We start from the raw sequence: 19,380 nt of genomic DNA, 5'->3' as shown, positions 1-19,380 counted from the left end.
GAGCAATATTGCATAGAAACCTGGAATATTAGGTCCATAAATCAAGGCAAATTGGAAGTGGTCAAACAGGAGATGGCAAGAGTGAACATTGACATTCTAGGAATCAGTGAACTAAAATGGACTGGAATGGGTGAATTTAACTCAGATGACCATTATATCTACTACCATGGACAGGAATCCCCTAGAAGAAACGGAGTAGTCATCATGGTCAACAAAAGAGTCTGAAATGCAGTACTTGGATGCAATCTCAAAAATGGCAAAATGATCTCTGTTCGTTGCCAAGGCAAACCATTCAATATCACTGTAATCCAAGTTTATGCCCCAGCCAGTAATGCTGAAGAAGCTGAAGTTGAATGATTCTATGAAGACCTACAAGGTCTTTTAGAAGTAACACCCAAAAAAGATATCCTTTTCATTATAGGGGACTGGAATGCAAAAGTAGGAAGTCAAGAAACATCTGGAGTAACAGGAAATTTGGCCTTGGAATACGGAATGAAGCACGGCAAAGGCTAATAGAATTTTGCCAAGAGAATACATAGGTCATAGCAAACACCCTCTTCCAACAACACAGGAGAAGACTACACATGGACATCACCAGATGGTCAACACCAAAATCAGATTGATTATATTCTTTGCAGCCAAAGATGGAGAAGCTCTATACAGTCAACAAAAACAAGACCGGGAGCTGACTGTGGCTCAGATCATCAACTCCTTATTGCCAAATTCAGACTTAAATTGAAGAAAGTAGGGAAAACCACTGGACCATTCAGGTATGACCTAAATTAAATCCCTTATGATTATACAGTGGAAGTGAGAAATAGATTTAAGGGACTAGATCTGATAGATAGAGTGCCTGATGAACTATGGATTGAGGTTCGTGACCCTGTACAGGAGAACAGGGATCAAGACCATCCCTATGGAAAAGAAGTGCAAAAAAGCAAAATAGCTTTCTGGGGAGGCCTTACAAATAGCTGTGAAAAGAAGAGAAGCAAAAAGCAAAGGAGAAAAGGAAAGATATAAGCATCTCAATGCAGAGTTCCAAAAAATAGCAAGAAGAGATAGAAAGCCTTCCTCAGCGATCACTGCAAAGATATAGAGGAAAACAACAGAACGGGAAAGACTAGAGATCTCTTCAAGAAAATTAGAGATACCAAAGGAACATTTCATGCAAAGATGGGCTCGATAAAGGACAGAAATGGTATGGACCTAACAGAAGCAGAAGATATTAAGAAGAGGTGGCAAGAATACATAGAAGAACTGTACAAAAAAGATCTTCATGACCAAGATAATCACAATGGTGTGATCATTCACCTAGAGCCAGATATCCTGGAATGTGAAGTCAAGTGGGCTTTAGAGAGCATCACTACGAACAAAGCTAGTGGAGGTGATGGAATTCCAGTTGAGCTATTTCAAATCCTGAAAGATGATGCTGTGAAAGTGCTGCACTCAATATGCCAGCAAATTTGGAAAACTTAGCAGGGGGCACAGGACTGGGAAAGGTCAGTTTTCATTCCAATCCCAAAGAAGGCAATGCCAAAGAATGCTCAAACTACCACACAATTGCACTCATCTCACACACTAGTAAAGTAATGCTCAAAATTCTCCAAGCCAGGCTTCAGCAATACGTGAACCATGAACTTCCTGATGTTCAAGCTGGTTTTAGAAAAGGCAGAGGATCCAGAGATCAAATTGCCAACATCCACTGGATCATCGAAAAAGCAAGAGAGTTCCAGAAAAACATCTATTTCTGCTTTATTGACTATGCCAAAGCCTTGAATATATGGATCACAATAAACTGTGGAAAATTCTGAAAGAGATGGAAATACCAGACCACCTGACCTGCCTCTTGATAAACCTATATGCAGGTCAGGAAGCAACAGTTAGAACTGGACATGGAACAACAGACTGGTTCCAAATAGGAAAAGGAGTCCATCAAGGCTGTATATTGTCCCCCTGCTTATTAACTTCTATGCAGAGTACATCATGAGAAACGCTGGGCTGGAAGAAGCACAAGCTGGAATCAAGATTGCCGTGAGAAATATCAATAACCTCAGATATGTAGATGACACCATCCTTATGGCAGAAAGTGAAGAAGAGATAAAAAGCCTCTTGATGAAAGTGGAAGAGGAGAGTGAAAAAGTTGGCTTAAAGCTCAACATTCAGAAAACAAAGATCATGGCATCTGGTCCCATCACTTCATGGCAAATAGATGGGGAAACAGTGGAAACAGTGTCAGACTTTATTTTTCTGGCCTACAGGATCACTGCGGATGATGATTGCAGCCATGAAATTAAAAGACGCTTACTCTTTGGAAGGAAAGTTATGACCAACCTAGATAGCATATTCAAAAGCAGAGACATTACTTTGCCAACAAAGGTCTGTCTAGTCTAGGCTATGGTTTTTCCAGTAGTCATGTATGGATCTGAAAGTTGGACTATGAAGAAAGCTGAGTGCCGAAGAATTGATGCTTTTGAACTGTGGTGTTGGAGAAGACTCTTGAGAGTCCCTTGGACTGCAAGGAGATCCAACCAGTGTATCCTAAAGGAGATCAGCCCTGGGTGTTCTTTGGAAGGAATGATGCTAAAGCTGAAACTCCAATACTTTGGCCACCTCATGCGAAGAGTTGACTAATGGGAAAAGACCTTGATTCTGGGAGGGATTGGGGGCAGGAGCAGAAGGGGATAACAGAGGATGAGATGGCTAGATGGCATCACCGATACGATGGACGTGAGTTGAATGAGCTCCCAGGGTTGGTGATGGACAGGGAGGCCTGGCATGCTGCAATGCTTGGGTCGCAAAGAGTCAGACATGACTGAGCAACTGAACTGAACTGAACTGAACTATGTAGAAGACATGGTAGTAGATTAGATTGGAAGCGTGTGTGCACATGTACACATGCGGGGGTGTGTTTAGGGAATGGGTGGGTCATGGGTGAGAAGGGTAGAGGAATGTTAGTTGTTATTCCACTTTGGGCATAAAGGAAGTTGAGGGCTTGCTCCCAAAGTGGGCACGAGATGTGCACTTATAGCCCCTTGTCTGTTCTTGTTTCTTGGCCACAGCCAGTTCTTTCTGGTAGTGGAGACATCCATTCAACAGTTGTTGATTATTTATCAGTCCTTCCTCAAGACTGCAAACTCCTGGGGGACAGGTAGACATGCCCTCTTCATCCTGGAATACTACTCTCCTTCCATTAGCCTGTCAAGCTTTCCATGTTGAAGAAGCCTAGAGAATGATTGATCGACAAACAACCATATTAAAAGACTGCTACAGAGATTCGAGTCTCAGGGAAAAAATATATATGTATGTGTATATGTGTGTGTGTGTGTCATCTTTAAAATGTGCATGATTTTCAAAATTAAAATGTTAAATCATGATAAAACTTCAAGAATTCCTGCAAAAAAAGAAAAAGAAATGAAATGCCAAAAATAAATATTTGGAAATGTCTAATCCAGTAAGTAGAAAAGATTCGCTATGTATTTAATTGAATATGTGGGCCAGGAAAGTGTTGCCATAGCTCTCTTTTACCATGAAGAACATAAATAAATATGCTTTAAAATGATTCCTGTTCTTTACCCCCTTCCACCTCCAATGAGGTAAAGAATTTTAAATTGCAAATGAAAAAAAATTATAGCTAAATGTGCTATTTTCACACACGTAACTATGAGATAGAAAACACTCAGAAACATGCCGGCACATACACAGCAGAATTTATAATATAGTTTTGAGAATACTTCTCATCTAGTGAGCTGTTTCCTAGAAGAATGCAGTGGCTCCTGAAATTGCGCCCTGATGCCTTCCTTCAAAGACGTTAGGAATCTTTAAGCCAGTGTGTGTGTGTGCACATGTGTGCATGTTCACCAAGAAAGAAAAAGAGAAATTGGTTGAAAAAAGTTGCTTCTAAGGATTAGGATTAATTCTTTGTTGTTTACTTTATAAATATGACTGGTTTTCATCTTCAAAGTATGTGACTGTTTGGGGGCAGACTCCTTTCCAGCTGCGGTGTAGAGTATGCCTGCCGTTAACCCAGTTGCTCTGTCACTGTCTCCATTTATAGTTGGGTTTGTAAAGTGTTTAAAATAGGAACTCTGGGTTTCTGCTGATCTTGAGTCATCAAAGAAAAGAAAAGCTTTATTCGTTCTTATATTCAATTCCATTCATGCAGACATTTTTTTAAGATTGACATGGTTGACTAAAAAAATCTAACTTTATATGTTTTTAGGTTCAAACTGAATCTTCTGTACTCTCTTCTTCAGAATATCAGGATCTTACTGAGTATTTATCTTGGAGTTTTTTCATGAAACAAAGTGAAAGTGAAGTCGCTCAGTCGTGTCCGACTCTTTGCCACCCCGTGGACTGTAGCCTACAAGGCTCCTCTGTCCATGGGATTCTCCAGGCAAGAATACTGGAGTGGGTTGCCATTTCCTTCTCCAGGGGATCTTCCCAACCCAGGGATCGAATCCAGGGATCGAACCCGGGTCTCCCGCATTGCAAGCAGACTCTTTAACCTCTGAGCCACCAGGGAAGCCTGTTTTTTCATGATATGTATTTGAACAAATTGCTTAATGTGGAAATAACATCTTCTATTGGGTACTATTGGGAGGACCTTCCTAGAGAGGGAAATGCTACTCCACCAAGACAAGAACTTTCACGTTACTTAAATTACAAAAGGAAATGGCAAGTTGGCCCTATGAGAGGCTATCTAAAAAGGGGGAAAAAAGATAACTCTACTCAACAGTTTCTTATAACTTAACAGAAAACTAAATCTAAAATTACAAAATCCCTGGGAAACTACAACTGAGACAAATCACTAATGATAGGAAAAGATAGCTGTCACAGTCTGAACCCAATAAAAATGATAGCACACAGAAACCAGCCCCTTCCAAGGAACTGATTTATAAATGTCCTGTGTATATAGGTCTATTGGGGTATAGAGAAGCCATTCGGGATGAAATGATAATCTGGGCTAGCAGAGTCAGAACTGTCTTCCTGTACATTTAAGAGGACCAACGTGCAGGGGAGCAGTTGATTGTGAATAGGAGAAGAGTGTGTTGTAAAAGACAGATCCTCGAAAGGACCAGTGACCCTCCACGGTTGATAGCTAGGGACATCACAATCAGGTTGCTGGAAGAAATGTGACTCAAGAGTTTTTTATTTTATTTTTTATTTATTTATTTTATTTTTTTCCCATTTTATTTATTTATTTATTTTTTTTAAATTTTATTTTTAAACTTTACATAATTGTATTAGTTTTGCCAAATATCAAAATGAATCCACCACAGGTATACATGTGTTCCCCATCCTGAACCCTCCTCCCTCCTCCCTCCCCATACCATCCCTCTGGGTCCTCCCAGTGCGCCAGCCCCAAGCATCCAGTATCGTGCATCGAACCTGGACTGGCGACTCGTTTCGTATATGATGCTGGGCATACACACTCAAGAGGTTTTAGTATCTGTCGACAGGGGCACTGTTGTCCTCTTTGGTTTAACACTGATGTGTTTTCACCTTCTACCTGCTCAATGAAAATAGCATCCCCTAGTCACTGGGACAATAAAAGGCATTGCCACACATTTCTAATCTCTCCCTGGTCCCTAGGTGACTCCCTCTCCAGCTGAGAACCACTATACGTAATCACATGTCCCTGGGATTGTTTTAATGTTTATCTCTGGCTGAGATCACCATAAAGCTATCCTCAAAAAGCCATATATCTAAATAGATCTACTTGGATATTATGGCGAGAATAGGATAGCTGTACCATGTCCAGCCCCACAGCCACATCCCAGGAGGGAAGGAGGAAAGGGGAACACTAGGAAGGGATGATGCTATGTCAGGAGAGCTCTAGTTTTTCCAGAAATGCTTTGCATACATCTCATTGGCCTGAGCTGCATCATATGGCAACTCCTGCATGCAAAGTAATCTAGGGAAGTGTGAGCATATTGCTGCTCTTAATAAAACTGAAATCTTTTGAGTAATGAAGAAGGGGAGTGTGTATGAGAAAGCAGTTAGCAGCACCTGCACCCCTGCCATGTATATCTCTCTAATGGCTTGGTGTGAGTAAATGACACTAGAATAATATGGTCTTATATTGTTTTTTGTTATACATATTGGAATTTATTTGGAAATTAATGAACAACCAAAATAGGGTGTAGTTATTCATTTCTTGTATTAACAAATCTAATCATAGTAGGGAAGAGCAAAATTAAAACATTGTTACTGGCATGTTTACAGATCCCTAATAGATCAGTGCCTCAGGATGCATGTTTGAATTTCCAGCCTTTACTTATTCCCAGACTAACCAAGACATCTCACAGTTAAGCAAAAGGTCTCTTAATCTTTGTGCTCTTAGGTCCTTTTTAGGATATTCAGCAAGTATTTTTGAATTGAACAAATGAATGCAATAGAAATAGAAGACATAAGGGCGGAGAAGGCTGCTTTTGTGTTATCTTTAGTAAATCACTGTTAACAGGAATCTTTGATCCTAAACTTAGTATTTCTTTGATTGTGCCAGGGGTGTATGTTTATTCCTCTCAATGCTTCTCATTTTTACTTTTGTTCCCTCTGTTTAGCCCTTCCCCTCTCTTTTTCTAGTATTGCACTTTATGGTGATCAAGTCTTTGGGCAGTTTGTTTGAGATCACATTGTTCAATTTATTTTCTCTTGGCTCTGATATTTCAGTATATATTTTAAAAAGTCATTACCAAGTCCACTGTCATAATTTTTTTTTCTCTATTTTTTAAAAAAGAGCTTTCTCTCTTACATTTTGATTTGGGGGTATTCTTTGTATGTGGTGTAAAGTAAGGGTCCAGCTTCATTCTTTTGCATGTTGATGTCTGGTATTCCCAGCACCACTTACTATAAAAACTATCCTTTCCCCATCAAATGATCTTGGCACCCAAGTCAAAAGTCAAGTGACCGTGTATGCAAGGGTTCATTTCTAGGTTCTCTGCTCTATCTCATTGGTCTATGTTTGTCTTTATGCCAGGAGAACATTGTTTGCTTATTATAATTTTGTAATAAATTTTGAAATTGCATGTGGGAACTTCAATCTTCTTTTAAGGTTGTTTTGGCTATTCAGTCTCTTGAGATTCCATTTTTCAGAAAAGTTCAGTTGGAATTTTTACAGGGATTACATTAAATCTGTAGATTCCTATGGATAGTATTAACGTATTTACAATATTGTCTTTCAATCCATGAAGATTGCGTGTCTTTCCATTGAGTTGTGTCTTCTTTAATTTATCAGCAGTATTTTGTACTTTTCAGTGTGTAATTCTTTCACCTCTTTGGTTAAGTTTTTTTTTCTTTCTTTCTGATGTTACTATAAGTGGAATTGTTTCCTTAGTTTCTTTTCTGGATTGTTCATTGCACAGAAGCACAGTTGATTTTTGTGTTAGTCTGTGAACTCTTAGATGGCAGGAGCCATGCCTTCTTTTTGTTTTGCAGAGTTAATACAAAAATATAATAACATTTATTAATATTTGTTTATGTATATTTATTTTACATTAGCAGTAATCTTTGTCTTTTTTTTTTCCTTTTCTCTCTCCTGCTTTAGGGTACTACTAGTTCAACAGCTTCTCCTCCAGTCTCCACCCCTGTCACAGGACATAAGAGAATGGTCATACCAAACCAACCCCCTCTGACAGCAACTAAGAAGTCTACAATGAAGCCACAGCCTGCACCCCAGGCTGGACCAATCCCTGTGGCACCAATTGGAACACTAAAACCCCAGCCTCAGCCTGTCCCAGCTTCTTACACTACAGCATCCACGCCTTCAAGACCTACCTTCAATGTACAGGTGAAGTCAGCCCAGCCCAGCTCTCATTACATGGCTGCTCCTTCACCAGGACAATTTTATGGTTCAGGGCCAGGGGCCCAAGGTTATAACACTCAACCAGTTCCTATGTCTGGCCAGGGTCCACCTCCTTCTACACGGGGAGGCATGGATTATGCATATGTTCCACCACCAGGACTTCAGCCTGAGCCTGGGTATGGGTATGCTCCCAACCAAGGACGCTATTATGAACCCTATTGCGCAGTAGGGCCTGGCTATGGGGGCAAAAATGACTCTGATCCTTCCTATGGTCAACAAGGCCATCCAAATACCTGGAAACGGGAACAAGGGTATACTCCTTCTGGCCCTGGGAACCAGAACCCTGCTGGGATGTATCCAGTTGCTGGTCCCAAGAAGACCTATATCACAGATCCTGTTCCAGCGCCCTGTGTACCACCACTGCAACCAAAGGTAGGAAACTTATTAACATAGTGGTGGGAATAAAAGGGTACCTATCTTGGCCTGCCTTCCCCAGAAAGCAGATCCTAAGGCAAAAGTGTTAATATATGTGCTACTTTTATTTCATTAAAAAGTACAGTCTGAAGGAAGTACTTGGATAGAGGCAAGAAAATGGGGAGATCCTATCTGGAGATATGGGAAAGTGTTATCAATATGAAATCTGTTAAGTATCAAGTACAACTAATTGTTCAGTTTTGAAGGACCAGCTTCCAAAAGACCATATGAACCATAGCAGCTCAGGATAATCTCTTCCACGGGAAAGAAGGAAAAATAATTTATTTTCCCACTCTTGTTTCCTGTTGATCAAAGCCTTCTACCGTGGGTTAGAGACTTCCTCACACTTAGATGTTGCATTTACTTGGTCACTAAATAGATCTGAAGCATCTGATGTCTTAGCAGGGGTAGGGAATCCCTAGGTGTGGAGGTGAGAGGTGCTCAGGGCAACCCAAGATGAACTGCTGTCAGATTGGGCTCTTGTGAAGGTGGTCACAACCCAGGCAAAGTTGGTGCCACAGTGACTGCTAGGGAAGAACAAGTGGATAAGGGCCCAGGAGACAGCTGAGGCTAAGGTAATACAGATACCTTATCTAATTTTCTTTGGGAGGGGGCTGGAGTACAGTGGCCCTTGTTTATCTACATCAGTGATCCTCCAGGAAAAAATATTACTCTCCAACCTTTAATTCTATTAGGCAACTTAAAAAACATTTCTTTATGACAGTTCTCTTATTTATTGTTTGATTTAATTTCAAGCTTGTATTAGTTTTAAGTCAACATGTTTAGTTATGAACTTCTTATGAATAGGCAACATACAATACTATACACACCTACTCACCTACAGCTTGGGTTTTTCTTGACTGCTGGAACCAACATGATCATGTTTCCTCTCACCTTGAAAAGAGGAACCAAGGAGAGTTACTTGGAAGGAGTGAGATGGAGAAACAAATCTAGTTTCCAGCCATTGTGTTAAAACCAAGCTTTCCCTTCCCTTTAGTCAGAACCATGAGAAATCAGAAATTGGAGAAGCCTGGATTAAATAGAAGTTCATTGGTAACCTGGGTGGATGGAAGTTTGTATTATATATATTTAACCCTTTACACATTTGAGATCGTCAATTTCAAGACATATCCATTTGCATTTTCAATATTATAACAAAAATTAGTAGGTCCTCACTCTTCCAGGGAGTTTATTCAATCACTGTTCTCACATGAAAGCATCAGCTCTGGTGCAGGTGGATTTTAGGTTCCTTAGGGGTAAGGAACCCTTCCTAGCAGGTGAGGCCTGAGGATAGCTAGAGGTATCCATCTATCTTACAAATGCCCATTACATAGAAGTGAACCAGCCATGATCATTTTCCAACATAAAGACTCCAGGCAAAAAATGTTAAGTGTTTTTGAGACATTACTCTTGGACAGACTTTCTTTTGAAAAAATCTCTTTATGAAAAGAAATGTTATTCAGGGTTTTCTGTTTTATTTTTTTTTTTAAATATTGCCCAAAATAGCCAACCTGGGCAGCCTTGCCCTTTGTTAACATTGCAGTATATTTGTTTTCATCCCTCCTGGCCCTGAAGTGACCTGTTGAGAAAAAAATGGGGTTATTCAGCTTTACTTCACTTTGGGACAACCGCAACAAATTCTCCTATAGAAGATTGAAAGCTTAGGTTGAGACAATGGCCTTCACTGTTTAAGTTCAAGTGGCTATGCAGTTTTGCCCTGTCTGAAACACCCTGACTGTAATAGGATTACTGGGTGATCATCATAAGGGCAGGGGACTCAGGCCTGAGTTGTTTAATGATCCTATTACCCAACCTGGGGAAACAGACATGAGACAGAGCAAAAGTATGTCTAGGTGGAGAGAATGACCTGGTGAGAACTACTGAACCCAAATTCAAGTTTCCTGTTTTCCCACCATGTCTCTGGGCAATCTGGAACCAATCCAGTGGAATAGGAAAAAGAATCCGCACCCACTGCAAGACCTGGATCTAAACTATTAGGTCCAGACATATCACTAATATTTGGTCCTGTCTTCATCAACTTACTTGAGATGACAGAATGAATTTCTATTAACCACTCTGCAGAAAGCCTGAAACTTTATTTTCCTTATTGGAATAAGATAATTATTCAGGGTGATCTATTCCAATATTGAAGATCCTGGATATCAATAGATTTCTTGTCATTAAAAAAAAAATCTGAAATATTTATTTTTCAACAGTGTCATGTGTTTTAACATCATACTATACATTTTAAAAATGAAAATCAAATCATGTACTTTTTGCAGTGATTATTAAGGAGAGTGGTTGTCTGGGGTGTGTTGGGGGGCATTGATGGATGAAGGGGTGGTCTCTTTCACAGTTGGTCTTTGAGCAGAACACTACTGTATTCAACTGCACCTGTTCACAGAGGACCCTATTGTCTCAAATAGTGACTTGGCTTGGCTAAGCAATGTGACTCTTGGCTTGAGAAACGAGCTCCTAATTCTAATCCTAGTTCCTCCCTTGACATTCTTCTTTCAGCTTTAGGAAAGCCTCTAGACCTTTTTATGTCACGCTCTCAGCCTCAGTAAAGTGGAATGTCATCTTCAGTAATTAATTAATGATTGCAAAGGGCCTGGAAATTTCCAAGGGCTGAATAATTGCCAAGTGAGGACTTGGATTCAGCTTTTACACTGGCTTTATTTCCAACTTTTTTAGGCACCGATGGAAAATATACCTCTGTGGCTTAAACAATTATCTTTTGTTACCTCAAGAAGTTCTTAGGGATTTGGCATTTAACCCTTAAGGAAAAAGGTTTTTAAAAATGAAAGAAATGAATCTCCTTTATGTTTGAGAAAAGCTGCTTTAATTTCTCCATGCCGTGGTATAATATAAAAGAGGAGGTAGAAGAAAGGAAGGAGAAAATAGGAAAGAAAAGGAAAAGAAAAAGAAAGGAAAAAAAGAATGAGGAAAGGAAGGAGAAGCCCAAATCAGAACCTGCAAGGCTTAGGGGATCGTGATTATATTTGTGTTTCCATAATGTGCTGAGCAATGAATTTGCATGCTACAGTAGACCATAATGTGTTTCCTGGACCATCTGAGCTGAGTTCCTTGAAAAATATTGTTATAAGCAAGTTTTTTTAGTTGTTTAAGAGAGAAATGTTCCCTTCTTGCTGGAAATCCTCTTAAAGTCACAGTGGAATCTCTTCTCTTTGCCATTTTATAAAAGCTTATATCTGTGAGTTGCTGTGTTGTTCACAGAACTTTTCCCTGTGTGTTAGCTTCACATTCCTGTGAGATGGGATGCGTATTTTCTCTAATTTTCACGTGAGGTGAGTCAGCTTTTGAAAGCCCCAGAGTAAGGACCTCGAGGTTCCACTTCCTTGTCATAAACCTAATCTATGACCGCCTTGGCTCTGGTGAAGAGACAGAAGTTATTGTCGTTCAGTTGCTCAGTTGTGTCCCAACTCTTTGCAACCCCATAAACTGCAACAGGCATTCACTATTTCCCAGGGTTTGCTCAACTCATGTCCATTGAGTCGATGATGCCATCCAACTATCTCATCCTCTGTCACCCACTTCTTCTCTTGCCCTCAGTCTTTCCCAGCATCAGGGTCTTTTCCAGTGAGTCAGCTCTTCACGTCAGGTGGCCAAAGTATTGGAACTTCAGCTTTAGCATCACTCCTTCCAGAGAATATTCAGAGTTGATTTCCTTTAGGATTGATTGGTTTGGTCTCCTTCCTGTCCAAGGAACTTTCAAGAGTCTTCTCCAGCACCATAGTTTGAAAACATCAGTTCTTTGGCGCTCAGCATTTACTCCATAATATGAAGAGTGCTGGTACTATGCATCTCGGGAAAGCTGTGGAGGCCCACCTGGTGTGGGAGTTAGGTTACATTCTAAAATCATCTGGTAAAATTTCCTTGGAAAATCTTTCAAGATGGGGAGAACTTGGAGATCAACAAACCACATTTTGATAAATCCAACACAAAGTTCTGTGTTGGTTTATTCAGAGTCAGAACATATCACTGCTGTTCATTTAGTGTTTGAAACTGGGAGATATTTAATGTTTCAGAGGAGAGTGAAGGTAATGAACTGCTGGGGTCAGTGTTGACAGGCCCCCAAGACCTGGGAATTGTTGAGATTAAGAAAATATCTGAGAATATAGTAGCATTTCAAATATTCAAATAATATCAAAATATTTAAATTTCCTTTAATTGTGGAAAAGAGAAGGTGGTATAGATCGGGTGTCCGGCAGAGAATTGGTGGCATTTGGGAGAAAGCTTTAGGGTAAATCCTCTTACTAAATATCATGCAATTCCAGGATCAGAGAAACAAAGAAGAGATAGGATATGGAGAGGGATGGATACAGATACAGGTTTTGGATCAGATGCTAGTAATACTTGGATCTGTATAAAGCTGAAGATGGAGGAGATTGCTTGTAGAGGACAGTGACTGTAATATTAGTAATTCCTCTTTACACAGGGCTTTTCCATTTCCAAAATGCTTTGTGGATCTCGCAGAAAAACATGAGTGATAAGCACAGATAGAAGTGTTTGTCTCTCTTTTACTGATGGGGATTCAAAAGCTCAGTAATAAGAGTCACTCACCTAAGTTCATATGCCAAATTCATGGGTGAGCCACAATTCCAAATCAGGGTTTTTGAAGGCTGTCCTCTTGCTTTCTCCACCTAGTAAACCGTGGGTGTTGTTTTGGTGTTTGGGTGCAACGACTGCCACGTCAGCATCTCCAGCCACTGTGTGTGGCTCTGCTGTGGCCCTCCCGATGGGCAGACACGTCGGTGGGCTCTGGCAGTCATGGTGCTGTGTCATGAGATTAACAGCTGGAGGGGGAAGCACCAGTTGAACCCCTGATGGGCACCCAGCCTTGGCATTGTGGGACTATGCTTCCTCTTCCTCATCACCCATGTACAATTTATCCCAGTGTTTCTACCTTCACAATATCTCAATTCTGCTTTCTTATTGCGATCTGCCTTGCTACTGTCCTGGTTCAGTTGTCCCACCTGAGCCGTTGAAATGGCTCTTAATGGCTGTCTCTACCTCTAGTCAGAGGCACGGTTCAATCCCTGGGTCAGGAAGATTCCCTGGAGAAGGGAATGGCAACCCACTCCAGTATTCTTGCCTCAGAAATCCCATGGAAAGAGGAGCCTGGCAGGCTACCACCCACGGGGTTGCAAAAGAGTCAGACACGACTGAGTGTACACGCTTGCATATGCTACCTCTAGTCTTACTCCACATTCATTCATTCTATACATGCTACCAGATTAATATTTCTACTCTACAGCTCTGCACTTGTCACTAACTGCCTTTTTAAAAAAACCGTCAGAAGTTCCAAGCCAGTTATGGGATGAATTGAAACTCCAGCGTAGATTCCAGTTTTATATCCCCCTTTAAGCACCCCAGCTTCCAGCTAAGAAATTACCTGCCTAGATATTTCTCACCTTGGTAGCTTTTGTCATGGAGCACCTTCTTTCTTGAATGCCTTCCCAGACCTCCCTGCAAATTAAATATTTGCATATTCAGTGTGACCCATTAAGACTGAGCTAAAGTGGTCATCTCTCTTGTGAAGTTTTGTCTTTCTAAAATTAAGCTGTGTGGTTTTTACTCTGTCATGGAAAGTTCCACACTTTTACTGTACTAGAATCATTTATGTACTTGTCTTCCACCAACCTATGCGTGCGTGCTAAGTTGCTTCAGTCATGTCCGATCCTTTGTGACCTCATGGACTGTAGCCAGCCAGACTCCTCTTTCAGTGAGTTTCTCCAGGCAAGAGTACTGGAGTGGGTTGCCATGCCCTTCTCCAGCGGATCTTCCCAACTCAGGGATCAAACCTGTGATTCTCATGTCTCCTGCATTGGTAACTGGGTTCTTTACCACTAGAGCCATCTGGGAAGCCCCACCTACCTAAGATTTAGAGGATAAAAATCAGATGGTATCTGAACACTGTTTCCTACTGAATAACTAAGACAGTACATAATACATTCTTGTTTAATGAAGATGCTTGAAGAAGTGTCCTATGTCCTAGTAAAATAAGGAGTAAGCCCTGCTTTAGAACATAGCAGATTGGTCATCAAAATCCCAAAACCCAAACCTACACCACCAAATCAGCTTAGGCGAACTCAGTAACACACATGTTGTCACATCAGCAGCTTAATATCTAAAGTAGCTACGCAATTTCTCATGTTCACAATTGTGCTAATATTTTACACTCCTTCTGGAATACATGTGTTTATGTTTATGCTTTTACGTGCATAGTGTGTTTTACTTTCTGCATTTGCCGAATGTCCATAGAATTTGTTGATTGGGATCCTTTCGTTATCTCTTTGGGGTTCAATTTATATGCAATAAAATGTACGCACCCGAGTGCATCACAGTCAGGATAGAGAACATTTCTGCTTCACCATGGAGGATTCTCAGGCCCACTTGCAGTCAGTCCCCTTTACCTTCAGCCCCAGGCACCTTTATGCATTCTAACATGGATCATTTTTACCTTTGCTAGAATTCCATATAAATAAAATCATATGTTAATAGTATACAGTCTTGCATCTAGACTGTTTTTACTCATAAGTTTTTGAGCTTTATTTGTATATGCATCCATTGTATGGATATGCTATAATTTGTTTACCCATTCACTTGTTTGGAGGCATTTTTTTTTCTATTTTAAATTATGAAAAAAGCTGCTATGAGCATTCATGTATAAGCCTTTATATGAACATACTTTTTTCTTGGATAAATACCTAACAGAGTTATTGCTGGATCATGTGGAAACTATTTAACTTTGTAAGAGAATGCCACACTATTTTCCTGAATGTAACATTTTACAATCTCACCAACGATGTATGAGAGGGCCAGTTGCTTCCTAACCCTAGAAACACTTGGTATTATCAGCCTTCTTAATTTTAGCTATTTTCATGCTCTATAGATATATCTGATTGAGGTTTATATTTACATTTTACTTTTGATTAATGATGTGGAACACTTGTTATTCATGCACTTGTTGGCCATTTGTATATGTTCTTTTGTGAAGTGTTATCAAAAATTTTTGCCTACATTTTAATTGCTTTGTGTCTTTTTATCGTAACAGTACATTTTGTATTGTGAATAAGAATCCTTAGATATATGCATTGCCAATATCCCAGTCTGTAACTTTACTTTTCACTTTCTTAATGTTGTTTCCTAGGAGCAGAAGTATTTAATTTTAATGAAAGTCAGTTTATCTCTTTTATTTTCTACAGTGTATGCTTTTTGTGTCTTCAGATATTTTTGCCTCCTCATGGTCGCAGTCACTTTCTTCTATGCTTTTTTTTTTTTTTTTTTCAGATTTTTTTTTTCAGGTAAATTCAGGGCTACAATTCACTTCAAGGTTGATTTTTGTGTGAGATAGGGGTCAAAGGTCACCCCCCATTGGTATATACACTTTTCGCAGCATGAGTTGTTGAAAAGACTTTCTTCCATTGAAATACCTTGACACCTTTGACAAAAATCAATTGATCACGAATGTGTGACTCCATCTGGACTTTGTTCTATCCTATAAACTTATATTATATCCTTAAGGCAATGCCACACAGTCTTCATCTCTGACTTTTATAAAATATTTTGAAATCTGGAAATATAAGCTTTCCATCTTTATTCTCTTTCAAAAGTGCTTTGACTATTCTAAGTCTTTTCCATCTCTGTATAAATTTTAGCTTCAGCTTGTCAATTTCCACAAAATTGCTTCCTGTGATTTCAATTGAGATCTTGCTGAATCTATAGATCAATTTGAGAAGAGCTGATATCTTAATACTGAGTCTTCCAAACTATGAGCATGGTATAGTGCTCATTTATGCTTTTATTAAGTTTTCTCAACAATGTATTATTGTTTCACTCATATTTTGTTTAATTATTTCTTACTCTGGATGCTATCATAAATGGTTTTTTATTTTTTTAGATTCATTTCTGTTAGAGTATAGTTGTTTCACAATATTGTGTAAGTTTCTGCTGTACACCAAAGTAAATCAGTTGTATGTATTCATATATCCATTCTTTTTAAGACTCTTCACATATAGGTCATTATAGAGGATTGAATGGAGTTCCCTGTGCTATACTGTGCTGTTCTTGTTATTATTGTTCAGTCACTAAGTCATGTCTGACTCTGCTCGTGGACTCAGCACACCAGGCTCCTCTGTCCTCCACAGTGTCCTGGAGTTTGCTCAAATTCATGTCCATTGAGTTGGTGATACTATCTAACCATCTCACCCTCTGTTGCTCCCTTCTCTTTCTGCTCCCTTCCATCTGTCCCAGCATCAGGGTCTTTTCCAGTGAGTTGACTCTTCTCGTCAGGTGGCCAAAGTATTTGAGCTTCTGCTTCAGCATCAGCCCTTCCAATGAATATTCTGGGTTGATTTCCTTTAGGATTGACTAGTTTGATCTCCTTGCACTCCAGAGAACTCTCAAGAGGCTTCTCCAGCACCACAGTTTGAAAGCATCAATTCTGTACCACTCAGCCTTCTTTATGGTCCAATTCACATCCATATATAACTACTGGAAAAGTCATAGCTTTGCCTATATCTACCTTTGTCAGCAAAGTGACATCTCTTTTTAATATGCTGTCTAAGTTTCTCATAGCTTTCCTTCCAAGGAGCAAGCATCTTTGAATTTCATGGCTGCACTCACCATCCACAGTGATTTTGGAGACCAAGAAGATAAAATCTGTCACTACTTCCACTTTTTCTCCATTTGTAATGAAATAATGAGACTGGATGCCATGATCTTAGTTTTTTGAATATTGTTGATAAAAATAATTCAATTATTTTTGAATATTGTTTTAAGCCAGCTTTTTCACTCTCCTCTTTCACCTTCATCAGGAGATTCTTTAGTTCTTCAATTTCTGCCATTAGAGTGGTATCATCTGCATATCTAAGATTGTTGATATTTTTTTCAGCAATCTTGAGTCTATCTTGTGATTCATCTAGCCCGGTATTTCACACACTGTACTCCATCTAAGTTAAATAAGCAGTGTGACAATATAGAGCCTTGTTGTACTCCTTTCCCAAATTTGAACCAGTCTGTTTCATATCTGGTTCTAACTGTCACTTCTTGACCCACATAATACTCAGGAGACAAGTAAGGTGGTCTGATAGTGCCATCTTTTTAAGAATTTTCCATAGTTTGCTGTGATCCACACAGTGAAAGGCTTTAGCATAGTCAGTGACGCAGAAGCAGATGTTTTTTCTGGAAGTCCCTTGCTTTCTCCATGATCCAACAAATGTTGGCAATTTGGTCTCTGTTTCTGTCTCTTAAAAACCCAGCTGGTACATCTGGAAGTTGTCGGTTCATGAATTAGTAACCTATTTTATATATAGTAGTGTATATATGTTGATCCCAGTCTCTGAATTTATCCCTGCCTCTCTCTCTTCCTTGCTAACCATGAATTTGTTTTCTACATCTGTGACACTGTTTTGTAAGTAAGTTCACTTGTACCATTTTTGTTTATTCACATATAAGTGGTATCATATGGTTTGAAGATATCCCAGGTCCTTAATCTTTTTGGAAAATTAGATAGTTTTAACAAATGTCTTTCGTAATATGTACTATTTTGTATTTAAGGGCAAGAGAATGCATTTCATTTTGCATATGGAATCACTGATTTGTCCCTCTAGAAATCTCCTTTCCTTCTTGGCCAGCAGCAAACATTCACACTGTCCTATTTCAAAGAAGAAAATATAGTTCCCTTCCCCAGAAAGCAAAGAGGCTTGACCACTATCAGTGTATAATAATTAGTGGTAAGCATAAAAATTTTGACAAATTTTACACACAGAGTTTCAGGAAATGTCCCAAAGTGAAAGTCAAATAGTTGACTTCCCAAAAATGCTACTTCCCTAGAAATATTTACTTGTTATGTTAGCTCTTTGATTTTCTGGAACATAGAAAACAACTTTCAGATATACTCTTAGCAAATAATATGATGTTTGCTGTATTTTATCCTTGGAATTTTGTGAATGTTCTTTAGAAAATGTAATATAGTTTATTTCAGAAGCTTACTTACTTAAATATAACAACTTATATAATAATAATGTGTAGCACTTTTTTTAACAGATTGGAGTCAGAGCATTAAATGACCCCTCCCTGGGGCTTCCCTTGGGGCTCAGCTGGTAAAGAATCTGCCTGCATTTCAGGAGACCTGGGTTCTCTGGGTTGGGAATATCCCCCTGGAGAAGGGAAAGGCTACGCACTCCAGTATTCTGGCCTGGAGAATTCCATGGAGTGTATAGTCCATGGGGTTGTGAAGAATCAGACATGACTGAGTGACCTTCACTCACTGGGGCATGAGTTGGTTTGTCCATCCAGGCTCTGGATCCATAGGTTTTGGCCAAGTGTGGTTGTACTGTAGAGTTGTCCTTGTAGGGATCTTAAAGGAGAGTAAATTGCTAATTAAAAGGAAGTCATTGCTTTTTTCTTATTGAGGAATAAAGAAATGGAGAATTCAGGACTAGAAAGATCAACCACATCTAGCATTTTTATAATCCCTTACACAATTTACCAAGCACTTTCATATGTGGGGAAAGCTATGTAAGAGATCTGGAGGCAACTTACCTAGTAAGTATACCAACAGCCTAGTATCATACCAACACCCAGTGTCAGAGGAAGGATGAGCTCTTAGGTCACAGACTGCCAGCCCCAGTGTGTTCTTTCCACTCCATGACACTTGAGTCCATTCATAGCTGCCTGTGTTTACCTGTGTCAGCTCCCTGTACAAATCCAAACATCAGTATTCCTTGGGCCCAACAGTTTAGGGATTAAAACTTTAGATGCATATTTCTGGGACATATTAATAGCTTATTTAACATTTGAAACCCAGGGTTCAGTCAACATTATATTAAGAGTCCACAAGGTGAAACTATATACTAAATATAAGTTCCAGATAACAAGCCCCTTTTATTGTCTTTATAAATGTTTGGTACATTGATTGCTCAAACATTGACCCCTTGCTCATTTAGGGTGTATCTTTAAGGATTATTATGAAAAGCGGTAAGAAAGTAGAGGTATGCTTTGATTTCTTCATGGATTTGTTAGCTAAATATATATTTCATGGTACATGCATGCAATCTTTAACATAAATTTGGACA

At 39.4% G+C, this 19,380-nt stretch overlaps 1 protein-coding gene across 13 annotated transcripts in view; it reads left to right on the top strand.

Moving 5' to 3' along the window:
- LPP (LIM domain containing preferred translocation partner in lipoma) overlaps positions 1-19,380 on the top strand; it is a 757,855-nt gene that overhangs the window by 448,483 nt on the left and 289,992 nt on the right. For all 13 annotated transcript variants that reach the window (XM_005201494.5, XM_015471873.3, XM_059884788.1 and 10 more), the window contains one exon: positions 7,547-8,236. In XM_005201494.5, coding sequence (XP_005201551.1) covers positions 7,547-8,236 — 690 coding nt within the window. The remainder of the gene's footprint in view (positions 1-7,546; positions 8,237-19,380) is intronic.

This window comes from Bos taurus, chromosome 1 (genome assembly GCF_002263795.3).
Source record: "Bos taurus isolate L1 Dominette 01449 registration number 42190680 breed Hereford chromosome 1, ARS-UCD2.0, whole genome shotgun sequence".
Classification (NCBI taxonomy): domain Eukaryota; kingdom Metazoa; phylum Chordata; class Mammalia; order Artiodactyla; family Bovidae; genus Bos; species Bos taurus.
This window is presented reverse-complemented; position numbering and strand designations above follow the sequence as displayed.